Source organism: Paraphaeosphaeria sporulosa (genome assembly GCF_001642045.1).
Source record: "Paraphaeosphaeria sporulosa strain AP3s5-JAC2a unplaced genomic scaffold CC84scaffold_9, whole genome shotgun sequence".
Lineage (NCBI taxonomy): Eukaryota > Fungi > Ascomycota > Dothideomycetes > Pleosporales > Didymosphaeriaceae > Paraphaeosphaeria > Paraphaeosphaeria sporulosa.
This window is the reverse complement of record NW_017253368.1, coordinates 533,323-549,235: the sequence shown is the minus strand read 5'-3', so window position 1 is coordinate 549,235 and position 15,913 is coordinate 533,323. Positions and strand designations below refer to the sequence as shown.

The 15,913-nt window shown below is 52.9% G+C and overlaps 9 protein-coding genes across 9 annotated transcripts; 3 read left to right on the top strand and 6 right to left on the bottom strand.

Moving 5' to 3' along the window:
- Positions 1 to 368: 368 nt before the first annotated feature.
- Positions 369 to 2,424, bottom strand: CC84DRAFT_1099031 (MFS general substrate transporter; the record flags this gene model as incomplete). Its single annotated transcript, XM_018174798.1, has 5 exons — positions 369 to 859; positions 909 to 1,159; positions 1,242 to 1,722; positions 1,779 to 1,828; positions 1,949 to 2,424. 5 exons carry the CDS (start codon positions 2,422 to 2,424, stop codon positions 369 to 371), a joined length of 1,749 nt encoding a protein of 582 aa, XP_018032425.1.
- Positions 2,425 to 3,128: 704 nt separating this feature from the next.
- Positions 3,129 to 3,744, bottom strand: CC84DRAFT_1098455 (uncharacterized protein; the record flags this gene model as incomplete). Its single annotated transcript, XM_018174770.1, has 3 exons — positions 3,129 to 3,196; positions 3,252 to 3,295; positions 3,434 to 3,744. 3 exons carry the CDS (start codon positions 3,742 to 3,744, stop codon positions 3,129 to 3,131), a joined length of 423 nt encoding a protein of 140 aa, XP_018032424.1.
- A 392-nt stretch (positions 3,745 to 4,136) lies between these two features.
- Positions 4,137 to 5,644, bottom strand: CC84DRAFT_1126097 (alcohol dehydrogenase). The gene is made up of 4 exons (XM_018175737.1): positions 5,346 to 5,644; positions 4,765 to 5,293; positions 4,353 to 4,714; positions 4,137 to 4,303 (listed from the first exon to the last, which is right to left on the bottom strand). Exons 1-4 carry the CDS (start codon positions 5,366 to 5,368, stop codon positions 4,201 to 4,203), a joined length of 1,017 nt encoding a protein of 338 aa, XP_018032423.1. The 5' UTR covers positions 5,369 to 5,644; the 3' UTR covers positions 4,137 to 4,200.
- Positions 5,645 to 5,953: 309 nt separating this feature from the next.
- On the bottom strand, positions 5,954 to 7,910 carry CC84DRAFT_1098531 (uncharacterized protein; the record flags this gene model as incomplete). The annotated part of the gene is made up of 4 exons (XM_018174775.1): positions 5,954 to 7,234; positions 7,280 to 7,391; positions 7,443 to 7,481; positions 7,558 to 7,910. The coding sequence occupies 4 exons, from the start codon at positions 7,908 to 7,910 to the stop codon at positions 5,954 to 5,956; spliced, it is 1,785 nt and encodes a 594-aa protein (XP_018032422.1).
- A 379-nt stretch (positions 7,911 to 8,289) lies between these two features.
- Positions 8,290 to 9,499, bottom strand: CC84DRAFT_1208178 (alpha/beta-hydrolase; the record flags this gene model as incomplete). Its single annotated transcript, XM_018182149.1, has 4 exons — positions 8,290 to 8,510; positions 8,564 to 8,714; positions 8,765 to 9,413; positions 9,443 to 9,499. 4 exons carry the CDS (start codon positions 9,497 to 9,499, stop codon positions 8,378 to 8,380), a joined length of 990 nt encoding a protein of 329 aa, XP_018032421.1. The 3' UTR covers positions 8,290 to 8,377.
- A 198-nt stretch (positions 9,500 to 9,697) lies between these two features.
- Positions 9,698 to 11,308, top strand: CC84DRAFT_1198340 (acyl-CoA dehydrogenase family member 11). The gene is made up of 2 exons (XM_018181558.1): positions 9,698 to 10,176; positions 10,229 to 11,308. The coding sequence occupies exons 1-2, from the start codon at positions 9,841 to 9,843 to the stop codon at positions 11,252 to 11,254; spliced, it is 1,362 nt and encodes a 453-aa protein (XP_018032420.1). The 5' UTR covers positions 9,698 to 9,840; the 3' UTR covers positions 11,255 to 11,308.
- Positions 11,309 to 11,485: 177 nt separating this feature from the next.
- CC84DRAFT_1152223 (kinase-like protein) lies at positions 11,486 to 13,032 on the top strand (the record flags this gene model as incomplete). The annotated part of the gene is made up of 3 exons (XM_018176793.1): positions 11,486 to 11,841; positions 11,910 to 12,582; positions 12,642 to 13,032. Exons 1-3 carry the CDS (start codon positions 11,799 to 11,801, stop codon positions 13,030 to 13,032), a joined length of 1,107 nt encoding a protein of 368 aa, XP_018032419.1. The 5' UTR covers positions 11,486 to 11,798.
- Positions 13,033 to 14,337: 1,305 nt separating this feature from the next.
- CC84DRAFT_1051258 (nucleotide-diphospho-sugar transferase) lies at positions 14,338 to 15,186 on the top strand (the record flags this gene model as incomplete). Its single annotated transcript, XM_018173482.1, has 1 exon — positions 14,338 to 15,186. A coding segment is annotated over one exon (849 nt), but the record flags the coding sequence as incomplete, so codon positions are not given.
- Positions 15,187 to 15,391: 205 nt separating this feature from the next.
- On the bottom strand, positions 15,392 to 15,839 carry CC84DRAFT_981934 (uncharacterized protein). Its single transcript, XM_018188044.1, has one exon. It carries the CDS (start codon positions 15,754 to 15,756, stop codon positions 15,490 to 15,492), a length of 267 nt encoding a protein of 88 aa, XP_018032417.1. The 5' UTR covers positions 15,757 to 15,839; the 3' UTR covers positions 15,392 to 15,489.
- Positions 15,840 to 15,913: the final 74 nt, after the last annotated feature.

Sequence of the window (15,913 nt, the reverse complement as noted above, 5' to 3'; positions counted from 1 at the left end):
ACTCTGGGGTCTCCACTTGTAGTGTGAGTCGTGCGACGCTCACCCCGCACTTTGCCTGAGTCGTGTTAAGTGAAGGTAGGTGCACTCAAGAAAGTTTAAATGCATGATCAATAGGGTTTGGAGGAGCGGGATATGACTCGAAGACGATGACTGTGTGTAAAAAGAAGTGATGGTGAGATACTGGGATTTGCTTGGGTTAATGATACGCAATGTGTGCGTTAGAAAATGGACATGTTCCATGTCTCTTACGGTTAGGGACGGTATACAAACGGAACAACACGAATCAAGTGGAACCTTGAAGGTGAATCAAGCTGCTCTTTTTTTCAAGCGAAGGCATTACGTACATATATCTGAAAGCCGTTCTACCGCTAATGGTACACGTTCTTCTCGGCATTAACATCGTTCTCCAAGAACACCTCAGTCTTGTTCGTCATCTTCGGTCCCAAGTCCTCGCAGTAGAAACAACAAAGCAGTCCCAAGATACCAAAGCTTAAGCTGCTCAGCGCAACAATCTTCAAGCCATGCGCATAACTCCACTGGAACGCTAGACCTGCCGCTGCAAGTGCGTCTGGATTTGTGCCTGGTACGGCTGCTATTGCTGTGGCTCCGAGCGGGAACGCAGCGAGCAACTTCTGCGCATTCTCGGCAGTCATGCCCGCGGAGATGGCCGCTGCTGGAAGAGTGGCTGCTGCGCGTGTCGATTGCGTGTTGGTGAGGATGGTGGTGTAAATTGCGACTGCCAATGAGCCTCCTGCGTAGCGGGCCATGCCTGCGAGACCGCCGGAGAAACCGAGGTCTTCTTGGGGAACGCCTAGTTGGGTGAATGCGACGGATTCGTATTGTGCCCAGCCAAAAAACGCTGTTCCTGTTAAATCCTGTTCTCGAACAAGGCAGATCTAGGCACTTACTGGCATTAATGCAGCAGAATGCAATCATCAGGCCTTTGTTGAAGGGTGTGCAAAGCCCCATCAGAGCGCCGAAAAGAGTCATTCCCGTCCAGGTGACGATCAGTGTCTTCTTCCAGTGCTTGATGACACCACCGAATGCGATCAAGAGACAAGCTCCGAAGACTAGACCAACATTGGGAGGCAGAGTGAGCAACAGCTCGGTCGTCCGGGATGTCTCGGGAGTGAGATAAAATACATTGACCATGGTCGGCCTGATTGATTGTTAGCCATGTTTCGAGCGAGGAAATGTCTATAGGTAAGACAAATCTGACACGAATGCAGAAGCTAGCTTACCAGATGATGTTAACGCTGTAGTAGAACATGGTGACGATGAATGCTACGATGAACGGAGCCGTGAACTCTCTTCCCTTGTGACTGGCGAACAGATGCGGAGGGCACAGCTTATGAGGGACTGATGAAACGGTCTCCCACCAGCCGAAAAGCGCGATCATGACGAAACCCACAACCATTGGTGCGATGACCGTAGGGTCGGAGCTGGGTTTATAGGTTGTGCTAATGATACCGACCAAGGCTAGTATGACTCCTGGTATGATGAGCGCACTGCCGACATAATCGAGTCCCTTGACAGCTTCATGCCAGGGAATGCCCTTGGGGTGCTTCGGCGGTTTGTAGTAGAAAAATAAGGCGGTAAGAGAGATGAATTGCGCAACTAGACCGCCCCAATAGATGTACTTCCAGCCACCAGAGTCGATGGCATAGCGGCCGACAATGGGACCGATGATGACGATGAGAAAGACAAAGCCATCACTCAGACCTATGGTTCCATCTTAGATTAGCGACTGTCACTAGAAACAGGACGGAAGACCTTACAAATACCAATATGGCGAAACTTGTTGGGCAACAACTCCGGTATCGAGCACCTAAGGTACGGATACAAAGTCAGTGTGAGTTAAGAGAGGATGGTACGCGTCTCAGCCAAGCGGGAAGTCTTTTCCTTTGCACGAAAGACATATCCACTTTGTACCCGGAGATTTACTCACATTGCCATTTGGCAGAAGCCACCTCCAAATCCTGTAATCGCCAGACCTGCTGTGAACTGGGATGCACCTCCCGCAGCCGCTGTGACAATGAAGCCAACACAACAACACGCGTTGCCGAATAGTAAAAACAGTCGTCTGCCGAATAAATCCGAGTTCGCACCGGCAATCAGGAATCCAATAGCATTTGCAGTTGTGTATGCAGGAACATACCACGCCGAAGACAGGGGTTCACCGAACTGAATTGCGAGCTTGGACTGTAGTGCCGCAGTGGTCGGGACGGGCCAGAAGCTGAGGCCGAACGTAGACGACAGTATGAAGATGACGAACCATGTCTTCCAGGTGATGGTCACGCTTTCGCCGTCGCCGTTCTGCAAGACTGTGGGTGGAGGCGAAGCAACGACGTCGATTCTCTCGACATCTTGTTTCTCGAGGGAGGAGGCGCGGACGTGGCTATTTTCGAGTTCTTCAGCTGCCATGGTGATGATTGGATGAGAGAGTGACTGCGACAGCAATAGTACAGACTCTACCTGTGGACATGTACATGGGTCGCTCTCCTATTATAGTGCAGATCTTTCCTGTTGTAATGCTGATGGCTAGCGTGCACAATCCCCGCATTCTGGGAGACCTTCTCCAGGCTTCAAGGCAGGCTAGGCGGGAACCAGCTAGCCAGCACATGGCACCTGTGCGAGATTCACGGGGTCAAGGGCTGGAACGTGGGGTGATCATCGTTGAAATCATCAGCTCTTGGCATATTAGGTCTTGCTATGCTGCTGGGTATTGTTATCCTGCAGTATGCGCATGGTTTCGATTCCGCGGTCATTATTGAAAACTTGGATTTAAGTCCGGAATGTGGACATAGGTACAGTTTCATGTTCCTTATATGACAATTAGGGACTATGGGTTCAGCGGTGAAGGGCCGATTGAAGGTAGACTATTCACTTCTAGATATACTGCAAATCATGGTATTGGAAAGCAGCTTTCGCGATTTCTCTCACTTGAAAATTTCAGTCCTTGAGCTGAGGAGAATCTTGTCGCCTTCCCACCACAGGAAATACATCCTCGGCACGGGTTACGCCATCTGTTTCATCGCAGCCGGGAATCGCTTTTCCAAATATCAAATTATCTTGGCTGTTCGCTTCATCAGTGTTTTCCGATATCCAGAAATAAGATGCGGGTCGACTCACCCGGCAAAAACCTTGATGCCGCTGTTCTTGTAGTCCATGAAGTGATCCGCATCAGGTAGCAGCGCTGTCGCTGTTAGCTGAGATCTGTACTGGTCATGGGCAGTCGAGAGTTCACTCACCAGCTGCATACTCCGGGCTGGTCGAGAATCTCTCCCAATCTTCCCTATGATAGTGTCAATAAATTATCGCCAGCCCCATACAATGACAGAGCCTAAGTGCAATCAGCGGGCTTGAATCTTGCCCACCATGGCAAAACAAACCCGGCTCAGACTTCTGGCCTGCTGCTATATGTCAGACTCACCACTCCCTGACCCAAATCTGCGAGCAAGCGTCATAATCCAACAGCTCCATTCCCGCCTTCCGTATCCTTGCCTTTATCTCTGGCGTTTGATATGTCTGTACATATCGCTGAATCTTGACCACATTGAACAGCTTGGCTGCCACGGTGAGATCTGCGTGCACGTGGTTGTAGTGCATCTGAAAGTGGTCATCGTCGACGTTGGGAAGCTTCTTGAAGAAGAAGGATAGTTTGATACAGGGCTGGTAGTTCTCGCCGGCGTCCCAGTTGAAGCGGTCGTTGCTGAAGGTATGGTTGACTTTTTCGTGCACCATTTTGAGTCAACTTGGGCAGGGCAGTATTGTCTGTAGAATATATGGGAAGTTGAGATGATGCCTTTCGTGTATGCTGAGTGGTGAAGGTTTGCTATTCAAGTGTCTATAAAGGCAGCTGTTCTGCGCATGCGCGATCCTCCTGATGCCAATGCATCGACAAGCGCCTTGACACGGCCTTTGCATACGAATTCCACTCAATCGGATGAATGTGAGCACCCAGCTACTGGGTCTGTACTTCCGGGGATTAAGGTTGTGATGTGCGGGGGAATAAGGGTCACCGTCGATCTCCGGAATATAGTTCAGCGTTAGCCTGGTCACACACTGCGCCCTCCGCGGACATCATGAAGGCGCTCGAAGTCGCCTTTAGTCTCTTTATTTGGTAGTGATGTATTGTCTGAGGAGACACGCAATACGCTACGTCATCTCACGACGGAAAGATATAATCAAACGTTGCGATCAGAAGATCACAACCTGCCGCTTGTCCGCCTTGCCCTTCTCCATGTCTTCTACCATCCGCGGCAGATCCTCGATCTTATTGAATTCAACGTCGGGTTGGATGCTATTGACTGTTAGCATCGTGTACGTCGAACGACTCTAAGGACACTCACTTGTGCTTCGCCGTGAACTCAACAGCCTTCTTCATCCGCTGCGGGATGCTCGTGCTGTCCGCTTTAATTCGGTATCTCCCAGTCGTCAAGTCGAATGTAGTGATGAAGTCCAGCGGCTTAGGCGCAATGCCAATGACCATGATAAGACCTCCTACACGGAGAACCTCAGGTGCGCCTGCGTACGCAGCGTTGCTCGCGGAGTAGACAGCTGCAGCGTGGCACCCTTTCCCATCCGCGAGCTTCTTTACCTCCTCGACGTAGTTCTTGTTAGTCATAGAGTTGAAGACGGCGTCGGCGCCGACTTTCTTCGCCATCTCCAGCTGCGAGTCGTTGATGTCGAGGCCAATCACCTTGTAGCCCATCTATACATTCATCAGCCAAACATCTTATAACTTCTGAAGGGTAAACTCACCGCCTTCGCATACTGAATTGCATACTGTCCCAGCCCGCCACACCCAATAACCGCAAACCACTGCCCCTCCTTCAACTCGCAGCTATCCACAGAGTGAAAGCTCGTGATCCCCGCGCAAAACAGCGGCGCCGCCTTCGAGATGTCTAGCTCCTTAGGCAGTAGCACGGCACTCTGCCAGTCCACGACCGCATACTCGGCGAAAAAGCCGTCGACTACGAAGCCCTGCAGTTTCGACTTGCCCGTCTCGCACCGCAGGTTGTGCACCAAGCAGCCCTCGCATTCGAAACAGCAATCTATGAAGTAGTTGGTGCCGATGGCGTCGCCGACCTTGAAGCCCTTGCCCTCAGCGTTCTTGCCGATCGATTCGATGTGGCCGACACCTTCGTGGCCGAGCGTCGCGGGGTAGTCCGGCCGCATATCCATGTGCAGGTCTGAGTGGCATAGCGAGGCGGATTGGATTTTGACAAGGAATTGGTTGTCGTTAGGCGTGGGCTTTGGTATGTCGTTAATGACAACCTTTTTCGATTTCCTAAGGATTGCACAAGTCAGTGGTGGCAGGGGATTGGGTGGACGTAGCTTACGGATCCCACTGGCCGGCCTTCATCTTGATGATTTATGGTGATAAGTAGACTAGTTGAATTTGTGCATATACTGAGCACTGTAACGGGTGTGAATCCAGATAAAAGGTCACTGATCCTCAGACGTGGCGTTCAAGGTATGGTATGCTCAGCCTGACATCTGGAGGATCCATGCCTATGGTACATTGGTATTGGCGCCCAGCCAGTGGACTCCTGGGCAGTTGCCAGGGGACGTGCGACGGAAAAGTTACCCCGTCTGGGAGAATATAGCAGCGTGATGCTTGATTTGCTCTTGTGTCGTTTGCGACGAGCGGGGAAGGCGCGGGGGCGCGGAACGCGGGACTCGGGGTACGGCATGAGTCGGCGTGATCTTGCTGCGCTTCATGCATGAATCATGCAGCAACAGCATCACGCAACGCGGAAAACAAAGGTTAGAGTGGAGGACCTGTTCATGTTCATTGAAAGCTTTTATCACCAACAAAATTTCTAAGAAAGTTGTTTAGATGAGCGTAATGATGGCATGGTGGGATTGGTCGCCCGATCTTGACATCATTGATAGTTGTATCATTTACCCCCAGATTGTACCGTAGGTATCTGGTTCACCTAACTCTTCAACGATCTATTTGATGTGTGCGAAACCGTACACCTTCATTCCCGCCATTATTACTAGAGCCCTTTTCCGCTTCTGAGAAGCTTGTTATCGGAGCTTCAAGGTCGTCGGACGGAGTGTCTCTCCGCGAAAAACCATATCTCCTCCGCCGCTGCAAGGGGTCTAAGCTGCGTTCCTCTTTCTTTTGCACTGTAACCTTGGTCTTCGTCCACTCCCAAACACGTCTCGATGTCGTTTTCATGTAATTGTACCCGTGCTGGCTACTTGCCAAACCAATGAACCCGAACAGAGGGAGGCAGACGGCCACGAGTACAGTCCCAAATCTCACAAAATTAGCGTCATCGGGCATGTTCGTCATTCCAAAGACGCTGGTGATGAACGTCAAGGGTAGGAAGAAAACGTTTACAATGGTGAGCAGCTTGACGTTCTCGCCTTGTTGGACCGTCTTGCGACTTTCGAGGACCGAAGTGCCATTGAACAGTGTAGACTGTAGGGATTGGATCTGCGGGCACAGTTCCTGGCTGCGCACCCGGACCGACCCTAGTTTTTGCTCTACATCTTTAAATCCTGACATCAAACGTCGGAAGCGGACATCAGTTGGTGAACGAAGCCTCGCTGGTGATTTTTCAAGTACCGGAAGATCTGGCCATGCCTCCGAAATATAGGTTGACCAGTCATTCTTACTGTTTCTGATGTTATAAATCTCCCCTTCCATCTCTTCGCTAGACTTAATAATCCTGGGGAGCACATGAAGAGCCCAGAAGTACTGCTTCGTCCACACGAACGATGCATCATCGAACAATCGCTCATCCCGGAGTGACTCCTTAAATATGAAATCCTGGGACGGTATTACCAAGCGAGCAATCGCTTCTTGGATCCCTTCGAAGCGCTTCACAGCGTCTTGGAACTCGGTAAGTATGGCTGTCAAGAAGGCGTCTCCTCCGTGGATGATTTTGTGGTCATTCTCGAACACGTCAAATGTTGCTCTCCAATCTGGAAAACATTGTAAGTTCAGGATATGCCATGGTGGAATCTTGAGCTTTGTTTTGCCACCAGTCGAATGAGATTGACCTATACCAGGTTCCTGGGCTTTCTCGTTGAACAAGGTCAATGCCACAACGGTGTTGCATCGAGATAGGCGAACCTCCGTAACAGCGTGAAGATCCTCATCGTGGGGCTGCCATTCCTTAGGCTCGCAATCATCTCCGATGACCGTGTAATACGAAAGTGAGAAAACGAACTGAGTGGCATGATTACTGGCGATACTTTTGCTGGTACACGCCTGCCTTGGTATTAGCACACGTCAGCAAAGAGTAAGCGCACCCACCACTGCAGGTTCATGGGACCCGAGCGCACGGAAAACTGAGTCCATATCCATAAAACAGCTGTGAGTGAAGTGTAAGGCAGCGAGAAGTATAGTCGATGGCTCGCGAGCGATCCTTGATGTGTCAATATCTTGTTCAGCTAGGTCTCACTAGGGACGTGCCTACACGATTCTGCCGGCAATATTATCAATTGTTGCTTCCGCTCTGGGATGCGGCGTAGACTGTATGAACGTCAGGACCTCGAAGGACCAAGGCATAATGGTCGAAGCTCGAGGTAAACTTTACTTTGATGTATCCCCAAATTTCCAGAGCCTTCCCGTTGTACACTTCGCTATGATCGTCTGCAAGTATTGCCAGCCCATCTGAAGCAACGTCGTACACTTGAAAGTGAGAGTAGTGCGAGCGGTCGCTTGCTGGTCCAGAGCCTACGGGGAAGAGACAAGGCCGCTGAAGCAGGCGTTTGTTCGAGAGAACAGTCCTTAGAAATCTGCGTTCCAAACCTGTGAATGTGTGCGTCGATAAGTAACGACGAAAATCATCGTGATGAAAAGATCGATGGGGCAGAAGTCCCACTTCAGCCTCGCGCAGTTGGCCGGCATGTTGATCACTTGTATATACGTGTGAGTGGTTCATTCTGGAATCAATGTACCGCTCGATCATCAAAGGGTTCGAAGGATCGAAGGTGCGTTGAGCGCTACTGCTAGGGAGACGCGGCTGAGGGTGCAGTGGGCTGAGAGATGCCGTGCGCGTCTTCTTCTCAGAATGTGGTCAAATAAGCGAATTGACGCTCGTATACGATATCCCGTTACAGCCTGGTCGACATTGCGTTTTGAAACGTGCGAACTCTGCTCATTAGCATTGTCGTAGTCGCGCAAACTGAGCAATTGGAGGGACAACTAGCCGTGGCCCAGAAATGCATGCAAAAGCACCATAATGGCCCAGAAACGGACTCTAATAACAAGAACGGGACGTTGCGGTCAACGAGTTTATTGCAACAGCGAGAGAGAGAGCTCCGGCGCACTGCCTCCACAGGCTGGCGCGCACCTGCCGTGCCTAGAAGGGGATATGCCTCCAACAACTTCTTATTCTTGTCTCAGCAGCTACGATACAACCCATTGTACGCCTTTGGCAAGGTTCGCATTATGCTCCTCTCTCGGCTTGTCGAGCTTCGAAGATGGCCACGTCCAGTGGTAGTGCGGATATCCTTCATAAAAGTCGAGCTTGTACGGTACCCTTAACGTAGGTTATGAGCAATGTGTTTAGGGCGAAACCAAGAGGCTGCTTACTTGTTCTCCTCCAACTTCTCCTTGAACAGCAGACCATCGTCACGGAGAGTGTCATGGCCCGCGACAGTCAGGTACACCTTTTTCAGATCCTTGATCTTCGGATGGAGCAAGGGTGAACCGTACGGGTCTGCAGGCGGTGTGCCGAAAGCATCTGCGTGTTTATGTCAGCGCACGTCTGACTATGGTTGAGTATTGACATACTCCAAAACGCGCGCATCGCTCGATCCGTGTCGATGGTATCGTTGGCGTGCTCTTGATACGATGTGTATCTAGCTTTGAGCTCCTCAGGTATCCCGTCAGGGTGTATCGTTGCCGGCACCTGAGCCACGACGCCAACCAACGAGTCGCCCAGTCCTTCGTCAAGCGCCTTCAGAGCGAGCGCAATGGCGAGCTGGCCTCCTGCTGATACCCCAGCGGTAAAGATCTTGCCTTCAACACCGCCTAGCACCTTTGCATTCTTCAAGGTCCACTGCAGCCCCGCGAAACAGTCATTGATCAGTCCCGGATGCTTGTTCTGAGGCGCAAGGCCATACTCGACGGATACAAGCACGACGTTGCCGCCCTTGGAAATGGACCGGCAGAAGGCATCGTCTCCGTCCATGTCACCCATTGCCCAGCCTCCACCGTGGTAGTATACACCGACCGGCCTTCTTCCAGAGTAGCCTTCTGGCGTGTATATGCGCACCTTCAATCCGCCGTCGATAGTCTTGTCCTCGGTCTGTACGGCCGGGTCGGGCGCTGGGAACGTGTACCGCGACGCCATCTTGGCACCAATCTTCCCAAAGCCCTCGAGACATTCTTCGATAGAGTCGTAGGGAAGCAATGGGCGTTCTCCAAATTCCTCTTCAAACTGCGGCTCGTCAGTGCTGCTGGACCGACAGGTTGCATCGCCCTACTCGCCTCGACCCAGGGTTTCGCGAAGCCTTCGGAAGCCATATTCAGCCTGCACTTGTGTATCGAAAAGCATGGCCCTCCATCGTAACCAACTCCAAGACGTGGTCCTACCTCCAAACGGCCGTCCAATCAGGCATCGTTCACGCCGGGTCATGGCGATGGTGGAGATGGAGTTCCGGCTGCTAGCGCGCGTCCCCGCTCTCGCCCGCACGCCTAAGGTCTTCCAGCATCCCCGTAACACCCTCGGCCGCGACAACATTCACGCCTGCGCGCCCCATTAGGCATAGCGGAGCTATGGGTTCCCCAGAAGATGGTCGCTCTTGTAGCCTGCGTATTGATCATTTGAACTTACCTCTAGCAACACTCACAGACACAGCAACGACATGGCCGCCAACATCCAGATCGAGGGCAACCCGGCGTTTGCGCGCATCCCGCCGTGGGTCAAGGCGAAGCTGCGGCCCATTGCCATTGAGAAGATCCAGCAGGTCCATGACTGGATCGAACACGAGGTTGTCCCGGCAGAGCGCATCTACAAGGCGCAGCTGAAGGAGGCGAGGTGGACGACGCCTGCCATCGTCACCGAGCTGCGCAAAAAGGCCAAAGCCCAGGGCCTGTTCAATTTGTTCTTGCCCAATCACTTCGAAGAGAGCCCTGGGTTGACAAACTTGGAGTACTCGTGCTGTGCAGAGATCATGGGCAGAGTGTACTGGGGTGCTCAGGTGAGCGACACAATCGCGTCTGCAACGCGACGGCATGCTGACGCCCGTACAGACACTCAACTGCCATGCCCCCGAAACCGGCAACATCGAGCTGCTCGCCAAGTACTGCACGCCCGAGCAGAAGAAGAAGTGGCTGCACCCGCTGATGAACGGCGACTTCTCGTCGGCATACAGCATGACCGAACCCGACCGCGCCTCGTCGGACGCTACGCAAGTGGGCATCAAGATGGAGATCACGGACAAGGAGGTCATCATCAACGGCCGCAAGCTGTACGGCAACTGCAAATACAACGAAGAGATGCAGATCTTCATCCTCATGGGCTGCTCCGACCCCGACAACAAGAACCCTTGGAACAGACACACAACCCTCGTGGTACCGGCAAACACACCGGGCCTGAAGCAAGTCAGGAATCTCTCCATAATGGGCTACGACTGGGCACCTGAAGGCCACGGCGAATACCTCTACGAGGACGTGCGGGTGCCGCGAGAGAACATCATCCTGGGGCCCGGCCGCGCCTTCGAGATTGCACAGGGCCGTCTCGGTCCTGGCCGCATCCACCACTGCATGCGGCTGATCGGCCAGGCCGAGCGGGCCTACGAGCTCGCACTGGTGCGATGCTACGAGCCGCGCAAGAAGCCCCGCGGCAAGTTCATCGGCGAATTCGACAGCAACATCGAGCGCATCGCCGAGATGCGCATGACCATCGACGCGATGCGGCTGGTCGTGCTCAACGCAGCGGATACTATGGATCTACAGGGCAACAAGGCTGGGAGGTATGCAATCGCGCAGAGCAAGATCATGGTCCCGAATGCGCTGCTCAAGGTCATCGACGAGGCAATGCAGATCTATGGCGGCCAAGGCCTCACGCAGCATACACCTCTGCCCGAGATCTGGACATACGCTCGGTTTGTCAGAGTCGCCGACGGCCCTGATTCGGCACATAGACACCAGGTCGGTAGAGATCAGATGAAGACTGCGCAGGGCTTCAGAGAGCGGGCAGAGAAGTACACCGCGCGGTACAAGGAGCTTTGCAAAAAGTGGAATCTGGAACCTGAGGAGTTCATCGGCATTGTGTAAAGCTAGATAGCGTTTGAATTACCTTACTTGTACATACGATTCTGTATCTTGCACGTTAACAACCTCTCATGGTACATGCGTGCACCCACAGGGCATTGCTCTATTCCCACACGTTAAACCCTCCCAGATGCTTCAACCACACATACGAAGTCAGCACTGCCTCATCAACCTCGGTGCACCAGCCGCCTACTGAATCATCACACGTGACGCCTACCCCACGGTTATCCTCTCCCGAGCCCAGACCGACCTAGCGCACTGCGGAGAGCTCACCCCAGCTACGCCTCCACACCTCGGCCTAAGGTCCAGCTTTCGCGGGCGTGTCGTAAAATGTCGGCGGCGAGCCGCTTACCAGCACGCTGTCTGTACGAGCTAGTGGGTTGCAAAGGTTTAGAAGCTGCTTATTTGTGGTAGTTGTGACTGGGCTTCTACTTGCCTTTCGTAGGTGTTATACAGTACTATCAAGCTCTACCGGGACCTAAATAGACATCGTTGTGGAAGAATATATTGAATTGAAGAGAAGAAATAGAAGGAAAGGACAACAACCATGGCAGGTCCCGTCCGACAGCCAATCGACATTCCGTCGCTGGGTACGCTTCCCTTTCTGCTTTCACCCATACATCTGGACCATCAATGCAGCTCTGCTGACCTCTCGTAGAGCGCTACATCGAGCGCAATGTCCCCGCAATCCAAACTCCCATCTCCCTGAAACAATTCGGCTTCGGCCAGTCAAACCCCACGTACCAACTCACCTCCGCCAACTCCTCAAAGTTCGTCCTCAGGAAGAAGCCTCCGGGCAAGCTTGTGAGCAAGACCGCACACAAAGTCGAGCGCGAGTACCGCATCCTCGCCGCGCTGCAAAACACCGACGTCCCCGTGCCGCGGGTCTACGGCCTCTGCGAAGACGACAGCGTCATCGGCAGCCCCTTCTACATCATGGAGTTCCTTGACGGCAGAATCATCACCGAGCCGCACTTTCCTGGCGTGAGTAAGGAACAGAGAGAGGAGATGTGGCATGATGCGGTAAGGACGCTGGCCAAGCTGCATCGGCTGGATCCCAAAGCCATCGGACTGGAAACGTACGGGAAGCCGTCTGGCTTCTATGACCGGCAGATAAAAACATTTGGTACACTAGGGGATGCGCAGAGTGTAGTCAAAGATGTGGAGACGGGGGACACGGTAGGCGAGGTCCCGCGGATGAAGGAAATTGTGCAATTCTTCAGCAGCAAGCGCAGCCAGCCGCGCGATCGCGGGACGCCGATACACGGCGATTACAAGATCGACAACTTGGTGTATCACAAGACGGAGCCGAGGGTGATTGGGATTCTGGAGTAAGTCATGTTTCCGGTTCGGCGCCAGCAAACATGCGAAGCTAACGCGAGCGAAACAGTTGGGAAATGTCCACGATAGGGCATCCCCTCTCCGATCTCTCCAACCTCATCGCTCCCTGGACATACAGCGCATTCAGTACCGAGCGCCGTAACGCCTCCCCCTCCTTCGCACCCACCGCCACGACGCCTGGCCTCCCCTCCCGCGAGCAGGTCGTGCGCTGGTACGCTGAGGTAGCGGGCTGGGATCCTGCGCCGGACCTGGCGTGGGGCACGGCATTCGCCATGTTCAGGGACAGCATTATTTTCCAGGGGATTGCGAGCCGGTATGCGGTAAGGCAGGCAAGTAGTCTGGAGGCGAAGAAGGTGGGAGAGGAGATGCGGCCGTGCGCGGAGATCTGCTGGGAGCTGGTGCGGAGGGCGGGCGGTAGGGGGCAGAAGTCGAAGCTATAGGTATGGAGAGGGTCGTGGTACTAGGTTATGAATCTACTTGCGAGTCTTAGTCTCCATTCATGAAAAGGATTTATCATTTTTCAGTAAACTCTGATGAGATGGAACCTCCACGTTCTCATATCCTGTCTCGGAACTCATGCGCGTCAAAAGCGAACGAGAAAGACATGCAGCCACCATGGCGCGTTACACAACGTCAAGTATCCCTTCCATGGCGCTTCATCTGTCGCCACCACCTCTCAATCAATGTACACTGTGGCATAGAATATCGCCAGCGGCTGCGAGATGATGTGCTGAACACTTTCCCCAGAATGGATAGTCTACAGGACGCTTGAATAAGAGATGCCCAATAGCGTACTGGCAACCTTACCGGCTAATGCAACCAAGCAAAAGCTTGAGTGGTGGTAAACCCGGCATCCAAAGATGCGGATAAGATCGTCGACCATAGCAGGCGACCTAACAGACCAGACTTTACTCCTCTGTCGCAAAAGGTAAACTGCCTTTACGGGCCAACATAGAATAGTGTACATGGTATGAGCCATTTGTTCGAGAAGACGTCGATGGCTTCGAACGAAATGAACACGGCGCGGTGTCTCGCTCTCCCCTATTAGCGTGGTGCATACGAGATTACGGCACATCTGCAGGTCCCTCGAATAGATAGATTAGACGGATGCAACGTGTGACTCGGAAGCGGCAATACTGCGTAAGCTGCAGAACGCCACCAAACTAATGTCATTCCGTGCCGCGAAACTTCTGACACTGCGAGTGGGAAACGACACTCGCTGCCACCTGGATGGGCGGCCCGTTGAGACATCTGTACGGCGATGGTAGTGTTGGAAACCGTGGCCTTTTTTGAAGTGCTCGTATAGCTCACCTCGGCGACCCTCTGCATCTTTCCGGAGACTGACAAATTGTAGCCACGATTTGATAACACCTTTTGACTCGTTGTCCACGGGAGGTGTCGACCAATAATAGACCAACTATTCGACCCGGCCTGTCGCTATGTTTTGGCGCCGCAAGTACTCTCCCATCGCAACGGAGGAGGTGGAAGTAGGGTTGAAGAGCCCGGTGAAGCTTTCCAACTGGCTTCTGCTCCGGCGAGTGAGAACAGCGATTTTTGCAACGATATTGTTACTTCTATTAGGCGTGGTAATTTTCCGGTATCCGGATCTCAACGAACGCGTTCGTGAATACGCGCACAATGCGACCGCATCAACACCAGCGATATGCGGCTGTGCGACAACGGAGACCGTCGCCGTACCCTCAGGAAGTGACGGTGATACTACCTCCCCCGGGTCGTCGACCGAATGGTCCAACTTCGCTTACATTCAATATGTGACGAACCCCAGTTATCTCTGTAACTCGCTCATGATCTTCGAAGCGTTGCGGCGTTACAACACGAAGGCAGAACTTTTGATGATGTACCCAGAGCAATGGCAACTTCCCCCAGCTGTCGACTCAGACGCGGAGTACGAGACAAAGCTCTTAGCACAAGCGCGCGATGTATACAAGGCCCGCATGGCGCCGATCCAGGTCAAAACGTTCGAGAACGAGAAAGATCCGACGTGGCAGGACAGTTATACGAAGCTACTGGCTTTCAACCAGACACAGTACAAGCGTGTAATATCGATTGACTCTGATGGCACCGTTCTCGACCATATGGACGAGCTCTTCTCCCTGCCTTCGGCTCCCGTGGCGATGCCCCGAGCGTACTGGATGTCGGAAAATTTCTTCCTATCCAGCCAGCTCATTGTCATTGAGCCCTCGGAGGCAGAATGGAGACGCGTGGAGTATGCGATGGACCACCACGAGGGCCATGACTACGATATGGATATCTTGAATAAGCTGTATGGGAAGTCATCCACTGTTATCCCGCATCGGCGATATGATCTACTTTCTGGAGAATTCCACAATCCAAAGCATGATAATTATCTCGGGACGCCGAATGAGAAGTGGGATCCGAAGAGGGCGCTGGAGGAGGCGAAGTTTGTGCACTTCTCGGACTGGCCAATGCCGAAGCCATGGTTGGAGCCACTGCCGGGCATGGTGGAGAAGAACCAGCCGGAGTGCCGAATGGTCAACTCGAACACTGAAGAACTGGACTGCGCGGATCGTGAGGTTTGGCTTGGGATTCGCGAGGATTTCACGGCACGAAGGCAGCGTATTTGCGGAAGAGAGTACGACGCTAAAGCTCGACCCACGAGCAAGAGGGCTCTTCATGGCGCAGTCCAAGAGCGGCCCTTTTACGAACCTGTTTTCGATTGATGGATAGACGATGGCGCTGTTGCACACATTCAAGGATATTCTCAACGCATGTTGACTGCGTGTGACGGACATGTAAATCGCCGCGTTTAGGCCGGCATGAGTCATCTACGCATAACGAAGGTCAGATGGTCTTGGTCCTAGATGAACTTTGAGAGGTGTCCAACTGTAACTAGGGACTTCAGGCCGGCTGGGAGATCAGTGAGAGCAGCAGGATCTTCTGAGACGCGATGTTGAAAGCCAGAGCTCTTGTGCGGAACAGGGATATGCCGGGACTGCATCGGCGAAACTTAGAGGTTCGGTGTTAGCTAAGGTGGTCGATAGGAGAGCAGGTAAGAATGCCAATATGACTACACTTGCTGCTTTTTGATTTCGAGTGATTGTGTCCTGGCGGATTGCGATGGTGATAATGGTATATCCGCTTTGAAACGCAGTTGCTCGACGATATATTTCAACAGATCTCATCTATAATGATGCAACGAACGGTCTTTTGATTCCGACGAATATTCCCGTTCGCGATGTCCCGATCGATTGTGGTCAAAGAGGGCGGTGAGTGATGGGATGTGGTCGCGTGGCCAGGACGGGGCGAAGGCTACGGTATGCCAAGGCCGCCCGCGACGAG